This window comes from Lampetra fluviatilis, chromosome 60 (genome assembly GCF_964198595.1).
Source record: "Lampetra fluviatilis chromosome 60, kcLamFluv1.1, whole genome shotgun sequence".
Lineage (NCBI taxonomy): Eukaryota > Metazoa > Chordata > Hyperoartia > Petromyzontiformes > Petromyzontidae > Lampetra > Lampetra fluviatilis.
In genome coordinates this window covers 2,581,127-2,603,548 of record NC_136334.1, presented here as the reverse complement: position 1 = coordinate 2,603,548, position 22,422 = coordinate 2,581,127, and the positions used below count along the sequence as shown (strand labels likewise).

General features: G+C 45.3%; 1 protein-coding gene across 1 annotated transcript in view; it reads right to left on the bottom strand.

Moving 5' to 3' along the window:
* Positions 1-2,231: 2,231 nt before the first annotated feature.
* LOC144951015 (tumor necrosis factor receptor superfamily member 14-like) overlaps positions 2,232-22,422 on the bottom strand; it is a 33,029-nt gene continuing 12,838 nt past the window's right edge. Inside the window, exons 3-6 of the mRNA XM_078881245.1 lie at positions 13,820-13,913; positions 5,214-5,336; positions 4,202-4,354; positions 2,232-3,523 (exon numbers count right to left, since the gene is read on the bottom strand). Coding sequence (XP_078737371.1) covers positions 3,393-3,523; positions 4,202-4,354; positions 5,214-5,336; positions 13,820-13,913 — 501 coding nt within the window. The 3' untranslated portion in view covers positions 2,232-3,392. The remainder of the gene's footprint in view (positions 3,524-4,201; positions 4,355-5,213; positions 5,337-13,819; positions 13,914-22,422) is intronic.

The window sequence follows — 22,422 nt, the reverse complement described above, 5'->3', positions numbered from 1 at the left end:
GTGCGACATTTTCATGAAAATAAAACATGTCCTCAAACATTGCTTACCTCTCAGTAAATTCTGAAATATTAACTAAAACCTTGTTCATTAATTATATCTTGAATAAAACGTATCTTTAGAAATGTGGCCTCCCTCTACCACCAGTGATGGGGAAAAGTGTGGGTACTCTCGTCCAGGATGCCTGAACAGCGTAGATAAGTAGGCCATATACCCCGAGTTTACTCTAGTAGAAGCCGTTCCACCAGCTGTGGCACGAGTGAATAATTGCAGGGATCCATTGTCAACTTGATATTGTGCGCTAATCAGTGCAGTAATCAGAAAACATTATGATGGTAAAGTATATATTTTTTTACTTACCAAGTAAAGCCCACTGAGCTATATAGCTTTTTTAGAAGTGACTTGACCAAAAATGATAGTACACAGAAGTGGATTTTTGTGGAAATTTATAGCAGCCAAATATTCTGAATGCATGTTGATTCTAAATGTGGAGGGAAAATCCGGAGGACCTGGCGAAAACCCCACACTATCAAGGGGAGAACATGCAAACTCCAAATATATACAGCAGGCATCGTCATTAATGTTTACCCTCAAACACCTTGGTGGATCTCAATACTCATGATCATGAGTCCTATTTCGGGATTATTGGCCAATTCTGACAACTGTATTTCTGGTTGGAGCCCAGAGAAAACCCACGCGTGTGACGGGGGATCACGGTATACCTGCACTTTTTCATTATAACTTAAAAAAAAGTAAATTGATAGGGTCGCCGTGATATAATTGGCTACAATGCCATAATTAATACACCTTTGCAATGCGGCGATTTTTGCGATGTCAGTTCCCCATAACTTTGCGATTGTATTTAAGATTAGTACCGCGTCATGTTTTTGCTTTGATATACATTAAATATGAACACAAATTTCTTAAGTTATTCAACTGCAGCACACTGCCGTAAGTCTTCTGATAATTGAGACTGGAAAATCTATATTGCTTATTATGCACATACCGTCAGAAATAAATTGTCATACAACCACCATTATAATTCTGCAAAACGTTTACAAATCACTGATTTATTGGGAAACCGCTATTTATAATTGTATTCATTATTTCTATTTTACATTTTGTTGGGAAATTAAATATTATAACTATTTAATGAACGATCGTCGCGATACGATATTTTTCAAAATGGATGACACAACCATCATAGTTTTAGATCGTACGTACCATCGCTACATCACGGCAACCCTACAATTTCATTAAACCTTCACTCCAAACGTAGCTTTTCGGGTTGACGCAGACCGCAGTTCCAAGCAAAATTGTCTTGTCATTAACCCTCCACCTCAAGACAAGACTGTCACGTTTACCCAGCTATTACTATTTATACGCAATGATGCATTTTGTTTATCAAGTTATGACCAATAAACCCCATCCTCACCAATAACTTAATTTATCACCGAAATGAGACGTTTCGCTCCAGCGCTGTGCTATCTGGGTATTCCTGTTCTTGGTAGGCACTGTTCAATCGTTAGTGCAACTAAAAATACTAAGCAATTTTTTTATTTTACCAGGTCACGCCCACTGGGCTATATAGCTATTTTTCAGAAATGACTTGGCCACAAATTATAGCTCAACGCAGTGGCTTATCCCGCGTAAATTTATCATAGCAGCCAAATACTCTAAACACATCTCGATTCGAAATGGCAGTAGTGCAGCAGTTTTCAGGACACGCAGGCCGTTTGCGGGCACTCGCTCTCACATCCTTGTCACTCTTTCATAACTTACATTGTTAAATTTTGCACTCCAACGTGCACCTGGGTAGGGCACGTCTTGGGCTATAATGATGCACCATTTCATCCATTACTATTGGTTCCACACACGACACCAGAGAACCTCCCCAAATATGGCTCCAGTGTACTGCAAAGCACCAGTCCACCAGCACTACAAGCGTCACGCATGGGAGTAACTTAGGCTTGTATTTGTGTGGACTTCCAAGGTCTGGGCAATTTAATAATCCGCACCCCCGAACACGACAGAGATTATGTTGTCACCATTCCGTGTCTCGATGTTATTTAATAACCGATAAGATTACACTGACTGTGAAACTAAATGCAATGTTCGTATATTATATGGGAATATAATTTGCTCAACGAGTAAAAAATACGATTCTCACAATTAAACGAGTAAAATAATTTATTGTCATCGACAATAGATGCATCCTTATATCCCATTGCACAGCCAGTCTCAAGGATGGTAAAAAAAAATGTTGAAATGAGCAGGAGAGAAAACGGATAGAGTCCAAGTTCCGAACCCACTTGGCATTCCCTATTATGGCTGCACTCACAGGGAGAGTCCAACGCAGCATCGGATCAGCAGGGGCTACCCGGGCAGCTACAATAAACTCACCAGGATTCCTCCCGGTGATTCGCCTGCCTCTCGTCGCTTACAATTTATTTCTCTCTGCTCTCTCAGCAAGGCATTTGGACTCTTCACAACTTGCTCAGAATCCCCAGCGGCGATATGCACTGTTGTTGTCGTTGTGTCAGTTCCGCCTCCCTCCTCTCGCGTTCAATAAGCCGCGCTCTAAGCTGGTGTAGTGACAGACGTGGTGCAGCGCAATACACCACGTGATTTATATATAAATATAATTTTACGTTGCAAAATATTTCAAAGCATTAGCTGTTCTCGTCCGCTTGGTACTGGTGATCTTGCGCCCAAGATGATGGGTCTCAAACTGTCCGTTTAACTTCATCTTGAGAGATTTCACCCGTCAACCTGGAGCAAACTCAGGCTGCATTGGTAAAGTTCCAGTGCTAACGATGCCACAGTGCACGCATTTCCCAAAGTGAACGTTCTCGCTGTCTGGGGTCCAATAAAACGTTCTCCTCCCAATCGTCACAAGCACAGAGCAGCTGCTTCCTATTCCCGACACCGCAGACCCATGCCAATCCCACAGACTGATTAATGATGCTCATGAAGATAAAGACTGCCGAGAAATGAAGGCGACAATTATTTTATCTTGGTCATCTGCTCATAGGGACCTTGAAGCTAAAATTAAAAGTGAGGTGGGCAGTTAAGCATTGGTAAGTCACACCACAAAGTATTGAGTCAACTAATCACAATGGTCAACATGATACAGTCCTGAAATGGATTCCCTGCGATGTTGTTTTAGGTTTTACAACTTGTTAATTACTATGACCTGCCTTGGCATTACTCCGCTGAGTTTCGGAAATTCCACCGAATCGTATGGAGCGTTCAACCAAGTCTCGCCAAAATTGTGACGGATTAAGAGGTTCTTAGCGTTGACGTTTCCTTGCCAGTCTCTCGCCATTTCATTCGAAGTCTTGAAACACAGTTATGGCGAACACAAGCGGATTTGTCCAACGGACGTCCACTTGTTAATGGCCTCCACGGCGTAGTCCCCGTAAGCACGACTTGCACGTAAAGAATCCGGTGATGCAGAGGACACAGAGAGCGAACACGGAGATCCCGATTAGAATCCGTGTCACTGCCTCCGTCTGGGGGCTGCCTGCAGAACAATAAACAAGAGGGAGGGGACGTCGTCATCGTGATCATCATCACCACCCATGCTCTCATCATCGTCAGTGTCCGTTAATCACCATCCATTCTCGCATCATCTTAATGATCGTCAACATCTACTATTCACAATTAATTCTCCCATAATTGGCGCCACTGACACTGCGGTGCCAAGATCTTAACTACCTCGCCTGGTATACAGGTCGTGGGTTCGATTACAATCCTGACGCCTGTATATTTGGATATTTGGAGTTTGCATATTCTTCCCGTGATCACGTGGATTCTTCTTTGGGTTTTTCCCTCCAAATTTAGAAACATGGGTTTAGAGTATTTTACCAGCTGCTATACATTTCCAAGTAATAAGCCACTTCGTTGAGTATCATTTGTGGCCAGGTCGCTTCTGAAAAAGAGCTATGTAGTTCAATGTGCTTTACCTGGGAAAATATCTTAATTTTTTTGTTCATTATTGTCGCACCGGATCTTAATATTTATGTAACGTGTCCTTCACTAACAACCGAAAATAAAATACAAGACATCATTACAGTCACAACTTAAAAACTTCACAACTTCATAACCCACAACAAAAATGGGAGATGGTTCAAATGAGACAGGAAGAACGAGACACGATAGACGTGCCACCGGCACTCTGCTTGGTGGACACGAGGCTCACCGTGCTTGATCTCCTGGCCGCGCGTGCAGGTCCAGTTCTTGAGGCACAGCTCGCAGTGGTGACCGGTGAAGACGGCGCAGTAGGAGCGGGGTTCGCACGTGCATACCGTGTCCAAGCGGCGCGTGCAGTTCTGTGCGAGCACCAGGCCGCGCTCTGCGGCACACACGCATGCACACAAGCACGCATGCAGATGGGCGTTCAGTGGGCACGTTGAATCGAGCATGTGAACCCGCACGGCCGTGACCAGATTACCTAGAATGCACGGGAACCCGTCTGACTTAAAGAGCTGTGTTGAATAATGACCACCGCGACCCGCACAGTGCAGAGAGGCCCTCACCCAGAACCTGCTGCTGGACGAAAGCCTCTCCATGCTGCGTGTGCTGCGTGAGTCGTGGGGGTTAATAAACCACACTTCTCCATGCTGGTCAGTATGCTTTGGTGAAGGCAGGGACCAGAGACTTTGAACCATAGTCCAGTACAGCAATGAAATATGATGTAGCCTTCTGCTGCCCATAGCATAGGCCCAGAGATCTTGCAATAGCGGGCGCATTGCCAATGCAGGACCCCCATGATGATGATGATGATTTTGTATGGCCAATGAAGATTAATGGTTTGAAATTCAGTTCTAAGTGATTTAACCATTCAATTGCTTTGTCTGAGAGTTGATGAATTGCAGATACATTCACCCACCAAATCACTCCCCGACTCAGCCATTCACCCACTCACCACCTATAATTAATATTTAGGGTAATGCAAAGTTATACAGTCCATGTCTTGATGTTTTGTAGTGTACGCACCCAGGACCTTCATTAAATACAGTTATAAAATTCAGTGAGGCTCTGTTGAAATGAATTGCATTGAGCTCCTGAAAAAGCTCCCAGCAAGTGGAGCAAAACATTGGACATCATGTCAAATGATGCACAGCACAACCCCAAAATATAACCAAGAGCCGTACAGCACAATCACGAAAACCTACGCAGTACCACAATATTGCTCACCTATTCCCACTCACCAGCATGGCAGTGTGTGCAGGGCAGGCAGTGCAGGAGCAGGTTGGGGAAGCTTGTGAAGGAGCCCGATTCACAGGGCGCGCAGCTCACCGCGTCGCCAGCGTGGGTGCCCTGGCTGTAGCAGCCTGCAGAGCAATACGGTACAAGACAAAGGTGTAACTCTGTAATTCCTTATGCCACCATTGCTGGATGGGCTTTGACTAGATGGAGCACTGGAAAGCTTAGATGTGTGACCACCATTTATAAAACGAGGGTAGTGCAGCAAATTCCGCTTGTTTTGTACTCCCTCCAGCTTCACCAGCCCGCACTGACCATAGTGGTGAAATATGATCAAACAACCTCCATATCCAGCACGGCATCAGGAGGCCTTCAGCAGTGGACTGCCAACGTTATGCATATTAATTATTGAAATGTAACATTAGGTCTCTTTACCAAAGGAGACATGGGACAGAATTAGGTCTCTTTACCAAAGGAGACATGGGACAGAATAAACACGTTTGCATGTGTTTCATTGAGATCATCCCGTACCATCTGTTTTCCGAGAACGCAGTGTTGTTTTCATAACCCGAATTGGATATAACGTGATGAATGTATTAGGGAACACATCTTTTATAATGCGGATGCGAATTGGATATAACGCGATCGAGTGAACCGAACTGCATCCCACGAGTAGGAAAAAGGGGTTGTATGGCTGCCTCGGTGTAGCATCACATGGCGGGATGCTGCTGGATGCGTCCAGATGCTACCCACACGCCTCAGTCTGTGTTCAGCCTACATACGCATCTCATGTCTTATCGCAGACTGTGCTTTATCCTATATTATAGATTATAACGCGATTTTTCCATTACGCAGTCTTCTTCAGGAATGCAACTACCGCGTCATAGGAAAACATACTGTACAAGCTGACACAATGTCGTGCGTGTTGATCCGTACAATGTCCGACGTTTCCCCAACACGTTCATGACCCGAAAACGCACCAGAGAGCCGTACAGCACAACCACGAAACTCTATGCAGCGGGAGAACCATTTTGTTTCTGTTCCTCTACAATACGGTGGGGCAATGTTATGTGTGAGGATATAATGGATTCCCAAACCCATGCGATGAAAAATTATAACCCTACTGACTACTCCATAGGCAGTATAATGTATCTGTCTGGATGCGCCGCATGCCAGACGTGTTTAACAGAGACTCGTACATGGCTGGCCAGAACTGGGGGTCACCTTCCAGAGTTATGGCCATAGTCAAAGCTGCCAAGTCAACCAAACGTGTGACAAGAGGAGAGTGCATTTTACCATTAACCTCGTTTCACAACAATGCCACGCATTTGTTCGGCTCTGTTTGAGCTAAAATCTCAATGTGATGCACACCTCATTTTCCACATGCACAGCACGCGGGTTCAATCCACGATACATTGTGCCGTAGATCATCTCAGGAAGGAAAAAGCAATTCCGTTGTTTTTATTGCATCGCCAAATTCCCACCCATGTCACAGCAACATCATCAGGAGCTACGGTCAATCCACTGCTAAATGAAGGATTCCCTAAGCCAGCACCTGCTGCACACGAGCAAATTTCATCGCTCCGTCTCCTGGATGGACGACCTCTCAGACACGTCCCGTACTATTGGCTACCACTCCATCTCTATAATAACCATCAGCCATCGTCACTTCTAGCGGAATATCCTGCCGAAACCCAATTTCTTACCAGTTTAAATTATGTGATTAACCAGCGTGTTATCTAATCTATGCGTTCCGTCTCTCAATCTGTCCATGCTTTTTCACACACTTTAAAGTTTTCAAACTGTTGCATTGATAACCATGTTTTGTAACAATTTCATAGCAAGCGGTATGCACGAGTAACAAACGACGTTATTCTTATGGCACATGGGTGTGTTACTTTTCATTATCAAGTTCAAGATATAATAGCTACCATAATATCACCACCACCAGCACTGACCAATCCACTGGCAGGTGAAGGACTCTCGAAGCTGCTGGCATCTCTCAATCATTCACTCATCCCTGCAAATGAGCTAACTTCGTAGCTCCATCTCCGACAAATGTCATCCATTGTACGTGGTGGGTTTTCTCCAAGTACTCTGGTGTCCTTCCACATTATAATAAGTGAGCCGTGGCAAGCGAGCCCTGTCAGCGCTGTCTTCTTCCTCGTTGCGGGCCCGGCCGGGACTCCACTGCTGCAATGTACGGGCGACGTGGATGTCGTCGGCGGTGCAAAGGGCTCGCTCGCAGTGGCCCCCTTCCTCGCTCCTGCCCCTCGCCGACCCCCTTTGTTTTCCCAATGCAATGATGCCTCATTCTTTTTCAGCCCCCCAGCTTTCTGTTGCCCTCCAGCTATGACCAGGCCTATCCCAACCTCTCTTTATCAGTCCCTCTTGTGCTACTGGCATTAAAATGCCACTACTACTTAAAATAAACCATTTCTTCATTTCAAATCATTATCATGCTACGTACAATTTTATAATTGCTGTAAAGCACCTTGGTAAAGGCCTTGGCAAAGGCGCCATATAAATATCAATAAGATGAGATATCGCGTCATCATTCATATGAATTGCATCTCACAATCGCTGAGGAACCGCAGACAATAGGAAGTATAAACTATTTTTATATTACCAGGTAAGGCCCACTGAGCTATATCTCTTTTTCAGACGCAACCTGGCCACAATTGATAGCTCAACCAAGTGGCTTTTGATGTGGAAATTTATAGCAGCCAAACACTCTAAACGCATGTTTCTAAATGTGGAGGGTAAAACCGGAAACCCAGAAAAAAATCCACGCGTGTGAGGGGGAAACACTCCCATACAGATGAGGCAGATGATTTCAGTCCAAACTTTATTGTGCCGCCTTCTCATTGCTATATTCATCTCCTCGTGAATAACATTTGGGCAAAAATCCCAATGCAAGATCCTAAAAAGGTCCTGAGACTCAGTGAAGCTTTCTGGGATGAATATATGGCACCCATTATTAATACACATTTTGGGGTCTAAAATATATGCAATGCTAGATACCAACATGATTTAGGGAGCACATCTGGCGTTGGGTGTGAGATGTCTACTGAAGTGAGTCCAAAGTATTTCCGATAAGTTATCTTCCAGTTCTGTGCATGCCACGACGTCATGCTCTGCTAGTCATGATAATGTCATAGGGACATTTACTAATCCCGTAGCATGCGTATAGTAACTTGTCATATTAAATCGATTAATATGCTTACTATACATATCCCTCACACCTCCAAATAGAACGGTTGGCTACGTATGGTGCGAAAAGAAGTTCAATATGCCGAATTGTACATGCCGAATTGTACACGTGAGAATGAATTTTTTTAAATTAATGTACGTTGTATCATGTGGGTGAAGTGGTGGCACAGCAGTTAGCGCACTGTGCTATGAACCTGGCCACCTGAGTTCGACTCACAGCCACGGCAAACATCAGCGGCCAGTGCTTTCAGAATATGTCCTAAGCACCGCAAATCGAACTAAGCCAGACTGACCAAAATGGTGAAATATGGTTAAATAAGACCGACGAGCGATACGCCATGGAAAGCCTACATCGAAAATGGAACAAAGGGCTGTGAATTCATGATCAATATTGAGTTCACATGACCCCTGCGACTCCAACTCATTAATGTTTACTGGATGGCAAGGAGGAGGAATCGTTCTATGGTGAATGCCTAAGGCAGAACTGTTGGGATATAATCGACAGAAAGCCACCTCACACTCGAAAACAATTACCATTGTGAATGCACGCTGGAGTCAAAACCACAAGTGTCCTGTCTGGTAGGTAAAAGGTAAAGGTGCAGCCATGCAATTTGCTTTCTTATGCCAAAGGTTGGCAGAAGGGCCTTACCACTAGATGGAGGTCTAGAGAGCCCCTCTATAGGGTTGTTTACTTTGACTTTCACATTGGCCGGACATCTTGGAATATGTGGGAGTACCCACACTTTACCCCACCCACATGTGAGCTGTCGATCGACCAACTGTGGCTTAACCCACTTATACTGCTGAGTGGACAGAGGCGGGAAAGAGTTAAGAAACTTGAACATCGTTCAACCTGCCGTGCCGGTGGGTTGAACTGGCGACCTCTGGATTGCAAGTGTAGTGTACAAAACTACTGCCGCGCGGTAGAAGTGTCCCACTTAGGAGGCGATTTTGTATTTTTTGAGGCACATTTACAAAAGATTGCATTGGCTGTCAGCGTGTCCAGGGAACACAGTCACGGAAATGCCACTGCCACACGCACCTCGCCATCCGCTGGTACTCGTGCAATTACTTGAGACCTCGGGCGGCTACAATAATTTCAAGCACAAACATCAAATGCCCTGCACAAGTTGCAAGTATTTACAGACTCAAGAAACAGGAGAAGGCTTTTTAAACAGTGACTGGCTCCTCAACGACTGGAGCTCACTTTCTCTCCATCCATAAATACATGACAAGTCACCTTCAGCCTCATGCCCGGTGGGCTCCAAGTCTAAATTTATCCTGTTACTAGCTGGCAACGAATGCCAAAGCATTTACACAGAACTGCGCTGGTTTAAAATAAGAAAATTCATCACTGCCTATCTGCATGCCAATTGTCGCCTTGTGGGAATTTCGTCAGGAGTTAATCATTTCTCATTGGCATTCAGCTGTGCTGGCAGTCTAGAGCCAGAGGTAGAAATTCTGCATTCCCATGGCAGGCGCCAGTATCCCATGGCAGGCTTGGGTGTCAGACTCCCGGCATTTGAAACGTTGCTCTTACGATTGCAAGGTCAGTGGACTAGTCGGGCATGTAACGAATTAACAATTTATTGATTAAAGTCGATTTTTAATACTCAAAATACATGCTTCAAATCAAGCGTGTGCGGTTTGTCTGCCCATTCTGTGCAAAAGCCATGCTCATGTAACATATAACATCACCAAACCACACAAAACAAGATGGAAAAAACCACGAAACAATTTAAAGGAGACGCTAAGAACAAGACGATGAATTTATGACTGAAACGACGAGAATAGCTGGGAGGTTTGACATTGGGCCGAAACACGGACGAGCAATAGCACGTTAGTCGCTTGTTGCAGAGGTTCGTGGTTCGAGCCTAGCGGCCAACCTAATTAATACTACTGGTATAATAACCATGAATATTAGGGGTGCCATCCAAAAGTCACATTCGTTATTTCCAAGGTCACACCTCCTGGTTTTATCGTTTGCTGTTAGCCTGAAGCCACTGCGAGTTTAGAGACAATCCGTCAATATTTACCAGACACGATACAGAGCCGAACAATTCATCAGTCAATAAACAGAGTAATGGTGTAGAGGCACAGATACAGAGAAGAAGAAGAGAGGGGATCCTGAGCAACCTGTAAATATGAACAGTGGAGTGGGATTCTCAACTGTTGACTTCTACACCAAAAGTAACAAATTCAGAGGGAGAGATCTCAAAAACCTAAAACTTCACTTTCCCAAATGCATATTGAGTAGCACCGTCGTAAATATATGCCACATACTGCAAAGCAGACATTAAAAATCCCACAACGCTGTTCGATAAAGAGTGGGCCGTGCGTGCAGGCGTCACGTTCCAAATTTGCCAAAATTGAAAGAATTACCTGCAAGTTAAATTTCGATTTAAAGCTTTCGTGACTGCAGGGATTCATCTTCTTGGTTCTTTCGGTAAAGTCACGTAGAAGGGAAATAATAAAAAAATACAAATACAAATAATTCTCACGACGTTTCGGCCACAACGCAAGCAGCCGCAAGCAGCCGGCTGCTTGCGTTGTGGCCGAAACGTCGTGAGAATTATTTTATTATGTTTTATTTGTATTATTTTATTATTTCCCTTCTACGTGACTTTACCAAAAGAACAAAGAAGATACCTGCAAGTTAATAAACTGGGTTAAAACTGCAGGGCAACATCCTCCCCCTACTGACAGATTCCATCCACGTGGATCAAAGCACCATCGTAACAGCACTGTGCAATAGGAATGGGGGAAACGCCATACGTACCAAGTTATTATCTGTACATGCCTCGCTTGTAACAAAACATAACGTTCCTCATTCAGCACTGCGGCTCTCACCTACGACCAAGTTCCTAGCAGTCTACACAGTTTTGCTGTTGCAGCCTGAACATGCCTGTGCAGTCCACTGGTCAATCGACTGCTTGAAATGTGCTTCTCCACGTCCGGTGGGTCATGAGATTTATTTGACCATACTTTACCACGTTGAGTCATTGTGGCTTGGTAAAGGCGATGAGCTCCAAAAGTATTCTTTGCTCCAAGATATGATGCGAATGACACAGTCGGAATAACACTGGGTAAAAAAACACCGGTTTCTAGTGATAGTTGTTAAGGTATACCGGCAGTCCTCGGGTTACGAACCTAATTCGTTCCTGAGACCCGTTTGCAAGTCGAATGGTTCGTAAGTCGGAACACAATAATGAACTGTATTTAAATGCCCATACGGTCAGTGTTATGGAATGTGTTACAGTTCAACAAAAAGAGAGGCATTGTTAAACTCGTAATTGAGAAGAAATAGTGTACATCTGCATGTAACACTAAAAATACTGAAAAGTAAATAAAACATTAAATACAATAACATAAATAGGCAAAATAACAGTTTTATTTTCACATACATTGAGTACTGATGCTAGCTTGTAGCCAGAAGGGGGGCAATGAGTCACCGCAATTGTACGCGCATACACACCCACGGGGCACGGGCGCACACAGACACACAAAGACACACACACAACGATCCCCGGTGTAGCCTTAACAGGTTATTGGGGTAAGTGATGTTAGCAAGCAGCGGCTGGCACAGCACACGAGGGGGTGAGTGGCTCCCGCCATGCCCAGCTGCCTTTGTCTCCCCAGTGGCGATTTACACCCTGCACCAGGTACCTCTCCCCCCACACATACGTGCACATAAAGACAAAGACCCCTGTATAGTCTTAACAGACTGTAGGAGCAAGTGCTGTTAGCAAGTAGCACTTACGAAGGCCAGTGCAGCACACGAGAGGGTGGGTGGCCAACACTTTTGTCTCCCCAGTGATGATGTTTACACACCAGGTACTGGTGTTGGCCGTGAGCAAGAATCACACTCGGGTCACCACTTTCGTAGCGCTGTGCACTAACCGCTACACTACCGCTCCCCACACAATCACACTTTCACACACATACACACATGTCCGCACGCACACACACGCAAACGCTCCTAGCACGAGGCCGACTCATTACACCTCACGGACGATTGCTGCTCTGACCAATATAGTTCCGCGGTTCAGTTTGCAATTTCGAGTTCGCGTTTTAAGTCAATGTTTTTTCTATATTTTTTATATTTCATGGAAGCTGGTTCGTATGTGTGTTCGCAAGTCGAGGACTGCCTGTACAATGAAATGTTAAAACCAAAAAGTAATTCCTGCAGTCACGAAAGCTCCAAATCAAGTTTAAACCACCTCTACGGGGAGGATTTAAGTTTGTTTTCTTGCTCTCTGTGTCTCTGTGTTGTCTCTCTCTGATTGTGTCTGTCTTTGTGTCTCCGTGTCTATGATTTGTCTCTCTCTCAAATTTAACACTTAACTTCTAATTTAGCAATCTTTGGAAGAACGTAATTAACTAGGCTATGCGTTAATTGTGTGTTGACCGACTCTGTGTTGCATTGCATTTCCAAATTTTACTAACTTTGTTTTATTGAGTTTGTTTTGTCTCTGTGTCTCTGTGTTGTCTCTATAGTAATTCCTGCAGCCACGAAAGCTCCAAATCTCTCACTGACATGCTAATTTCTCTACTCCCCCCTCTCTCTCTGCCCCCCTCTCTCTCTGCCCCCCTCTCTCTCTGCCCCCCTCTCTCTCTGCCCCCCTCTCTCTCTGCCCCCCTCTCTCTCTGCCCCCCTCTCTCTATGCCCCCCTCTCTCTCTATTTAAGGCCTCGACACAGAGGCGTCGTTTCTCTGTGTGCCTATGTGTGTGTCTCTCTCTGCTTATGTGTCTGTCTTATGTGTCTCCGTGTCTGTGTTTTGTCTCTCTCTCAAATTTAGCACTCTTTGGAAGAACGCAATCAACCAGGTGGGGTGTTGACTGTTATGTTAGCCGACTCTCTGTGTTGTATTGCATTATATTTCTGAGTTTACTAGGTTTGTTTTTCTCATTCATTCGTACCTGATGATGATGATTGCTTGTGTTGCAATCGAAGCGTCGTAGTCTATTATTTAATTTATTTTCTTCCTACGTGACTTTACCGAAAGAACCAAAAAAGTAAGGTTGGATATGTTAACATTTATAGAAAATGAGCTACACCATGTGCAAATACTGCACTGGGTGTGGGTGATTAATTGGTCAGGGTGGATACGTGATAGTTGGACATGCGACGTTTTATTGCACTGATAATTTTTGCCATCTTTGAGCCGGGGAGGCAAGGATGATTTAACGTTACGATATGCGTTTGATATCACGCCCTTTACGGTGGGACGACTAAGAGCGCATCTCATCTGTGTGCCACACAGTTATCCCTGTGTGGCACACAGTGACTCCGCACCAGGCCAGAAAATGGGCATTAGCCTGCCAGTAGGGGGCGAGGAAAGCCACGTGTAATCCCAATCCAGTAACTTATGCAGCTTTCCACAGTTTCGGACAAACCTGCAGCACAGAGGAGGCACCCTCGGCTCCCATGATCCCACGCTTCACAGCAGTCCATGGGCTCCTCCACGTGGCTCTCTGGCATCGCGCACACCTGTCCGCCCAAGCCAGACAAATCACAGCGATCCCATCACCACCTAGGGCAGTGTTTATACAAGCCCCAGTGCTCACTACCCCTTCCCCTGCCACAGCGCAGCTTTCTGTAATTACCACATGCTGCTCAAGCTGCCACACACTGCACATGGTGGTTCACGCGGTATGTTATGAGCCCAGCGATCAGAGTTTGATTCCTGACCATAGCTAACATCAGCGTTGAGTGATATCCGAACCGGTCACAGGTGCTCCCTGCCCCCCCCCCTTCACAAACCTGCCCCCACTAGCATGGTAAAATATGGTAAAATCAACACTGAAATAGAGCAACCATCATCCAGTAGTTGATAAAAGCCTTAAATTATTAAATTACGATTAGGTCATCAGGAGGATTAACAGCATGTTACAGCATGACGTAATGTTTTGACTTCCAGTCAAGAGCTCTGCGAGGTATGGAGAAAATTTCAGAGATGTAGTTAGCACAGCAGCAGGGATAACAGCAACAATACGATGTCAGACACATATTGCGTTCAACCTTTACAAAGAATTCAGTTTATCTTAAAAAACAAATCAGCTTAGGAAGAGCAGACATTAACTGGAGATGAAATGCCAGACTGTTCCAGGATTATGCTACGAGGACACAACAATAAGCACATCGTTTCTCCGTCGGTGACGGTTTATCAATAGCATGGCAATGCCACTATTGTGAAATAAACAGCCCAATCAATGCACTCCTATCAAGGCTGTTTAATGTGATCAACTACAGCAGCAGAAGATACTTGTTTAGAAACACAGGGTCCTTCTTGCATAGCTTTTCACGAGTGTGCTGTATAGCTCAATGGTGTTTTTTGTGCCGCCTTATAGGGTTTCCACCTTGCCTGGTTTTCCCAGGATAGCCCTCTTTTCCAGGTAGCTGCTGTCCTGGGAAATCTCTAAGTCTCCCCAGGACATTAAAAGTCCCCGTTACTGTCAGCAGTGAAAATACACCATTCAAGGCAATGTAGTTCTGGTCTCTTCTGCTATTGTAAACATGTTCTTCCCATGATAAGTCCTGATTTATTGGATCTCAGAGGTGAAAATACTACCGTCAAGGTTATGGGTTAAATCCCCGTACCGGGCCAGAGGTAATAATTTAGATGCCGGACAACACATCAGAAAGCCAGTTTTCCTGCATTGGAACAACACAATCTTCACAATGCAGGAATACTGTCCGTACTGTTCAGATTTACCTCGTGTTGCACAATCTCCCACCATTGCTGAAGAGAAACCCCGTGGAGATTACCGCGCTATTTTCATAACGTTTCCCAGGGAGTCTGCTACCTTCTGGCCGCCTTACGTGACGCTAATCACACTCTGCTTGTGATGCACATACACACACACGACATGCTTGACTTTATCAGAACGGTATCACACTATAGTGTTGCATGCTGGTGCCATGCAACATTGCAAGAGTGGAAATTATAGTGTAGGGATTAAGGAGTCCGTGAAAATATGAGGCCAAACCGGAATTGCCTGTCATACCGAAGCCAATTAAAATATGGTAAAGTCCAAAGCCTATAAAAAGAAAAGCTTACAGCAACGCTGCTGATAGTACAATATTTTTATGTATAAAAAAAATATCTAAATTCCTCATGAACAGGATAAAATTGTATCCATCCTTTATATATGCTTTATTAAAAGCTTTTGCATGCAGGGAATGCGTTTTTATCGGTAATAAGCTGTACATAGCATATTATATCCATTCATTCTAGATTTGAAGCTTTCGTGACTGCAAGGAATCATCTTCTTAGGTTTTTTCGGTAAAGTCACGTAGAAAGTAAAATAAAATAAAAAACAAAAAATCACGACGTTTCGGAGGCAACACAAGTCTCCGTCATCAGGTGGGACCGTCACAGTCAGATTAGCTGTGTCAAGTGAGGCAATGATTCAAGATGTAATCCCTTAAAAGCGAGTTGAGGGGGGAGGGAGAGGGAGGGGGGAGCTCATCAGACTATGGTAGCCAATGAAAGGAACGTATCGGGAGGGAGGGGGGGCGAGGCCAAAAGGGTGGGCGATGGACGTGGAAGCGCTTGTGCGCCAGCGGCCAATTACTGCACACGCCAACACAATGGAGCGATTGTGCGCAAGCGACCAGCCACTGCACCCGCCAACACAATGGGCAGAGAGGAGGAGGGGAGGTCTAATACACATGATAGACAAAAGAACGAAAATGATGATGGGTACAAACTTAGGGGGAGCTCATCAGACTATGGTAGCCAATGAATGGAACGTATCGGGAGGGAGGGGGGGGCGGGGGGGGGGCGAGGCCAAAAGGGTGGGGGACGGACGTGGAAGCGCTTGTGCGCAAGCGGCCAATTACTGCACACGCCAACACAATGGAGAGAGAGGGGGAGGGGGGGTCTGATACACATGATAGACAAAAGAACGAAAATGTCCATGTTTATACCAATGCTGGCTGAACAATGAAGAGAGTACTGTTAAAATAACTGGGGATGTTAACACTCGGTAAAGTACAGTAAAATAGTGCCTGTCAGATAAGATGGTCCAAAAAAATTTGTGATTAAGTCTTTTTTGCGTGGTTGATAACATCTTTCCAATGATTACTAAGTTTGTACCCATCATCACGGTTGAAATTATGTCTGTGTTTGTATATTTGTATGGCTTCGTGTACAAACCTTTGATGGTAGCCGGGAGGTTTGCAGAGAACCTTGGTCTCGGAAAAGACAATTTCATGAGAGCCCACCGAGTTGTAGCAATGATCGGCCACGCAGAAGAATCAGTTCTGCCGTGTTTCAGATCTGACTTGTGCTCGCGGACACGATCAGAAACATGACGTTTCGTTTCTCCAATGTAGCAATCACCACAAATGCAACTCAATTTGTAGACTCCAGGATACTGTAAGTCAGGAACGACATCCTTCACGGATGGAATCAGATCACGGATTTTATGCACTGTACTGAATCGGACTTGGATCTTATGTTTGTTTAGAATTTTGGAGATCTTTTTGGTCACGCCAGCTATGTATGGTAACGTGATGGTTTTGGTCGGAGTTTCATGTGGCTGTTTCTGTGTGGTGGGAGAGACAGCTTGGCGGATAGTACGGTCAGAGTATCCGTTCATCCTGAGGGCCCGATGTACATGTCTTAATTCACCGGTCAGGTGGTGTTTGTCAGAAATGCCATGTGCTCTGTGGTATAGCGTTTTGATGAGAGAGTTCTTTTGGGATGGGTGGTGGTGGGAATCCGGTTTCAAGTAGGAGTCTGTGTGGGTGGCTTTTCTGTAGACAGAATGTCCCAAGGAACCGTCAGGACTCCTCTCAAACAGAATATCCAAGAATGGTAGTTTACCGTCTTTCTCCACTTCCATGGTGAATCTGAATTTGATGAATCAAACTTAGTAATCATTGGAAAGATGTTATCAACCACGCAAAAAAGACTTAATCACAAATTTTTTTGGACCATCTTATCTGACAGGCACTATTTTACTGTACTTTACCGAGTGTTAACATCCCCAGTTATTTTAACAGTACTCTCTTCATTGTTCAGCCAGCATTGGTATAAACATGGACATTTTCGTTCTTTTGTCTATCATGTGTATCAGACCCCCCCTCCCCCTCTCTCTCCATTGTGTTGGCGTGTGCAGTAATTGGCCGCTTGCGCACAAGCGCTTCCACGTCCGTCCCCCACCCTTTTGGCCTCGCCCCCCCCCCGCCCCCCCCTCCCTCCCGATACGTTCCATTCATTGGCTACCATAGTCTGATGAGCTCCCCCTAAGTTTGTACCCATCATCATTTTCGTTCTTTTGTCTATCATGTGTATTAGACCTCCCCTCCTCCTCTCTGCCCATTGTGTTGGCGGGTGCAGTGGCTGGTCGCTTGCGCACAATCGCTCCATTGTGTTGGCGTGTGCAGTAATTGGCCGCTGGCGCACAAGCGCTTCGACGTCCATCGCCCACCCTTTTGGCCTCGCCCCCCCTCCCTCCCGATACGTTCCTTTCATTGGCTACCATAGTCTGATGAGCTCCCCCCTCCCTCTCCCTCCCCCCTCAACTCGCTTTTAAGGGATTACATCTTGAATAATTGCCTCACTTGATACAGCTAATCTGACTGTGACGGTCCCACCTGATGACGGAGACTTGTGTTGCCTCCGAAACGTCGTGATTTTTGTTTTTTATTTTATTTTACTTTCTACGTGACTTTACCGAAAAAAACCTAAGAAGATATATCCATTCAGTTATAATCAGGATGGTAATGTAAAAAAAAAATCTGTAAATCACAGCACATGGTACCAGTATTGGCCATTGAACAGAAACAATTCCATTTTGAAAAAAAGGTCAAAGTTACTCACCTTATATGATTGCATTTTGATTCAAATAAGTGCATTCTCATGATTAATGGAAAGACAGTGTGTGAACATACCAGAATTCTAGCATTGCTCTTTGAGAAAGGGCAATGAAATTCACCTTGGTGTCACGGCTAAAAATCACCAAGAGGTGAACAAAATCTATCCCGAGAAAATTTCTCCCCGCACAATTCATTCCAAATATAAATTCTTCACCTTCAGGTTTGGACAATCTTGTAACAATGACCCATATCATCGAGCTTAAAATGCAGGTCACAATAACTGCAACCTTAATTAAGTCAGCAGATGCTGGACCACTGAGGCAAGAGCCTTTACTGTAAAGGTGGTTTTTGTTTAATAGTATATGTACAAACTCCTCTCCAGGGGCCTACCCTGGCTCCTCCACCCCTCAACCATATATACAAGGTCGGGTCTCTTGGGATTTCTCTTTACTTGATACAGCAATCGTGCTGTGACTGTTCCACCTAAAGACGGACGCTTGTGTTGCCTCCGAAACGTCGTGATTTATTATTTTATTTCTATTATTTCTTCTATTATTTGTATTATTTATTTTTATTATTTATTTTTTACCTACGTGACTTTACCGAAAAAAACTAAGAGTATATGAGACATGGACAGCACTTTAGTCAATCCACTGCTGGATGAAGCCCTCCCAATGCCAGAGGTTGTTGTTTGTCCATAATTCACCATGCTGGCCAGTGCAGGTCGGCGATGACGGGAGCACATATGTTGGCGCAGAGTACACTACAACAATGGATTGTTGTTGTACAGTGCTGCATCCTGTTGAAAATGTTGCCTCGCAGCAGCCTACAGCACTTGTTCAATGCTCGGTGGCCGCCCATGCAAGCACAGACCAGTGTAAATCTAAACATATAGATGATAGAAGCAACACAAATTAAATCTACCGCAAAGCAACATATAAAAAAGATAAGACGAAATAGTATTTTAATTATAGGGGGAAATATGTGATTTACAATAAAGTGCAATAATCACGTTACAGTTGCCAGAATTATAAGTGATTCTAAAAAGTTTATATTAATGAATCACTGACAATGCAATCAGCGATTCAATCGGTTACAAGATACCTTTTGATTGCAGTGGTAGATAGTGATTAAGTGTGGACGTAATATAATCCTCTAAGACATTTACATTAGACTAAATAAGAAGATTTTTTACCAAAAATTGTAATTATAGAGTGGTAGGGGGAGCAGTGGTGCAGTGGTTGGTGCCCTGCACTCTTAACTTGGCATTCCAAGTCCAAAATCTGGCCGGAGATAACATCAGTGGCAAGCGAAATCCGATCTGGTCCTGGATACTTCACGAACCCACACTGACTTACATGGTGAAGTATGGTCATACAGTGCTGGCAATATGTGACCCGGTGTGGGAATGCCTTCATACAGCAGTGGATTGAGCAAGGTCTTATTAATTATTTACGATTATTATAATTACATTTGGAATGTGCCAGACACGTTTTTGTACATTCCTTGTAGACAGACACATTTTATGAAGTGCTGTTAACAAAAAATAAAGACCAATTACCTTCCTCTAAACAATTCTGAGGATACACAACCAGTGTGATTTTGCCAACAGCGAAAGACTGGTTTTGGTCTGGGACATTGAATGTGAAATGTTTTTTTTTTAATAAGCTACTTAACAATGCAAGTTAAGTAAATAAATATATATACAGTATATTGTCATAATCAATAACTGCTGTGAGGATGAATGTGCAATTCATCTGATTACTCATGTCTTCCAAATTTAAAGTGTCTGGAGAAAAAAACATGCTAAGAGGAAGTTAATTGTTTGCAGCCCTTCGTCACTCCACTGCCGATGTGGTGAGGCCTAAAACTGCATTGGGGCTCTGTAAGCCTCTCCTCAGCGTGCCTAGCAAGGCGATGTTGAATAATCCTTGCCAGGACCTTTCCCGGCACACTGAGGAGTGAGATGCCCCTGTAGTTGTTACAGTCTGTGCGGCCCCCCTCCTTAAAGAGGGGGACCACCAGGGCATCCTTCCAATCCTGCAGAACCCGTCCAGTGGCCCAGACTGTTGTTATGATGTAATGTAGGGCAGTCTGCACACAAACGCCACCCTCCTGCAGCATTTCGCTTGGGAGATCATCTCTGCCCGGTGCCTTTACTGGTCTCAGACTCTAAATCGCCTTCAGTACTTCCTCAACGGATGGCACCTCAGCCAGCCACTAACAGGGGTTACTTCCTCCAATATTTGAGGCACCGCAGCCTCAGCAGGGTCAACCCAACTTTGTCCCATGATGTGTTCTCGGCTGAGGGATTCCCCCTCCCCCAGGACCTCACAGAAATGCTCAGCAAATCTGCAAACCTGTTCCTGGGGGTTGGAGATTGGATCACCGTTCTTCCCCTGATTGTAATAGATTTGGCGCTGCAGGTTACATTTTTGATGGAGTTTAATAGGGATTTGTGATCGCAGGCCATTGAGGCAGACTCCATCTCCACAGCAACCCGCGACCCCCAACCCATCCTTGTAGCGCCTCACGGCTCTCCGAACCTCCGAGCGAAGGCTGTGGTAAGCCTCCTCATTCTCTGACGTGGGGTGCTGTAGCCGATGAGAGTGGGCCTGTCCCTTTTTCTCAACCATCCTGAACACCTCCTCTGTCAGCCAGGGTCTCTGGGGAGGTCTGGACCGCGTACCCAAAGCAGCCATTGCAGCTGCTTTGAGTCACAGTCCTAAACCTCGCCCATTTACCCTCGACATCAGGAGGAGTGGGGGACGATTCCAACCACAGCCGCAAGCGATGATTAAATTCTCGCTTGGAACTTCCATCAGCTAGCTGAGACCAAGCCACCTTAGGTTGGAATGGGGTCCTGGGTGTACACCCACCACCTGAGTGGAAGAATGGCAGGCGCATCTTACAGATGACAAGTCGATGGTCAGAGGGCAGATCAGCTCCACGGTAGGTCCTGGTGTCAAGGACATGGGCTCGCATCCGCTGGTCCGTCACTATGTAGTCCAGCAGATGTTCTTGCTTGGACCCGGCATGCATCTATGATGTTGTGTGGATGTGCCGATACCGGAACAGCGTGTTGGTAATTACAAGCCCATGAACTGCACACAAATCTAGCAGCCTCCTACTGTTGTTATTGAGCAGATCTGGCCCATGCCTTCCAATCACTCCAGACCAGGTGCCAGCATAATGACAGTTTTTTCCTGGATTTTTCTGTTTGCGCATAGTCACTTTAAGATGTTTTTTTTATTCATGTTTTTGTTTTTTGTTTTGTTGCGGTTGCACCGATTCAAGATCCGAATGGCTCACAGGCCTATACCAAATAAACTGACATAGGAAATAAGAAATGACCAACTCGGGCATTGTAGTCACCCAACAAGATGACTCTATCCCGAGGGGCCACTTTTAGCCAGCACCTGTGACAAGAGGTCATAGAAGGCATCGGACTCATCGGCCTTGCCTGTATCCCTCCACGGATGTTCGTCTTCGGTGGGGGCATAAGTAACCACGACCACCACTCCTCGCCTCTGGTTGATGGGAAGGCGAGCCCAAAGTAGCCTGGGGCTTACAGCATCCCACACCTCACCGCTATGCTCCCACGTCCCCTTCATTCTTTTGTTTAGAAGAAGAGCCACACCCTGTTGTTTGGCAGTCTCCTGCCCCGAGTAGAGGACTGTCCACCCCTCATGGTGGCAGGAGCCAGAGCCGGTCCACTGGACCTTCTGAATGCCAGAGATCCAGGCGGTACCGGTCCAGCTCCCGACAGAGGAGTGGCAGCCTCTCCTCCGCAGTGAACGTTCGAACATTCCACGTGGCCACACGTAGTGGCTTTTTGTTGTTTCTGGAGGAGCCCCGAGGGTAAAGATTCAATCTCCTGCTCCGCCAGATGGGGATTGGCCAGGAGACTTCATAGATGGCCTGTCCCCCCGGGGCCTCCGGCACAAGCTTATTTATTAGATATTTTCAACGTGGTTTAGTGGTAATTAATTGAAGGTGGAGGGGTTACCAGCCCCTCGCACCCATCCAGAGCCACCCATTTAGCCACTGTGGTGGTCACAAACGCCTTGAGGGAAAGACCAATCAGAATTGGCCCTCCCCCCACGGCACTGCCCACGACAACGTTGCCCATCCGGCACCACGGCGAGGTAGGGGGTTGTTGTTTTGCCAC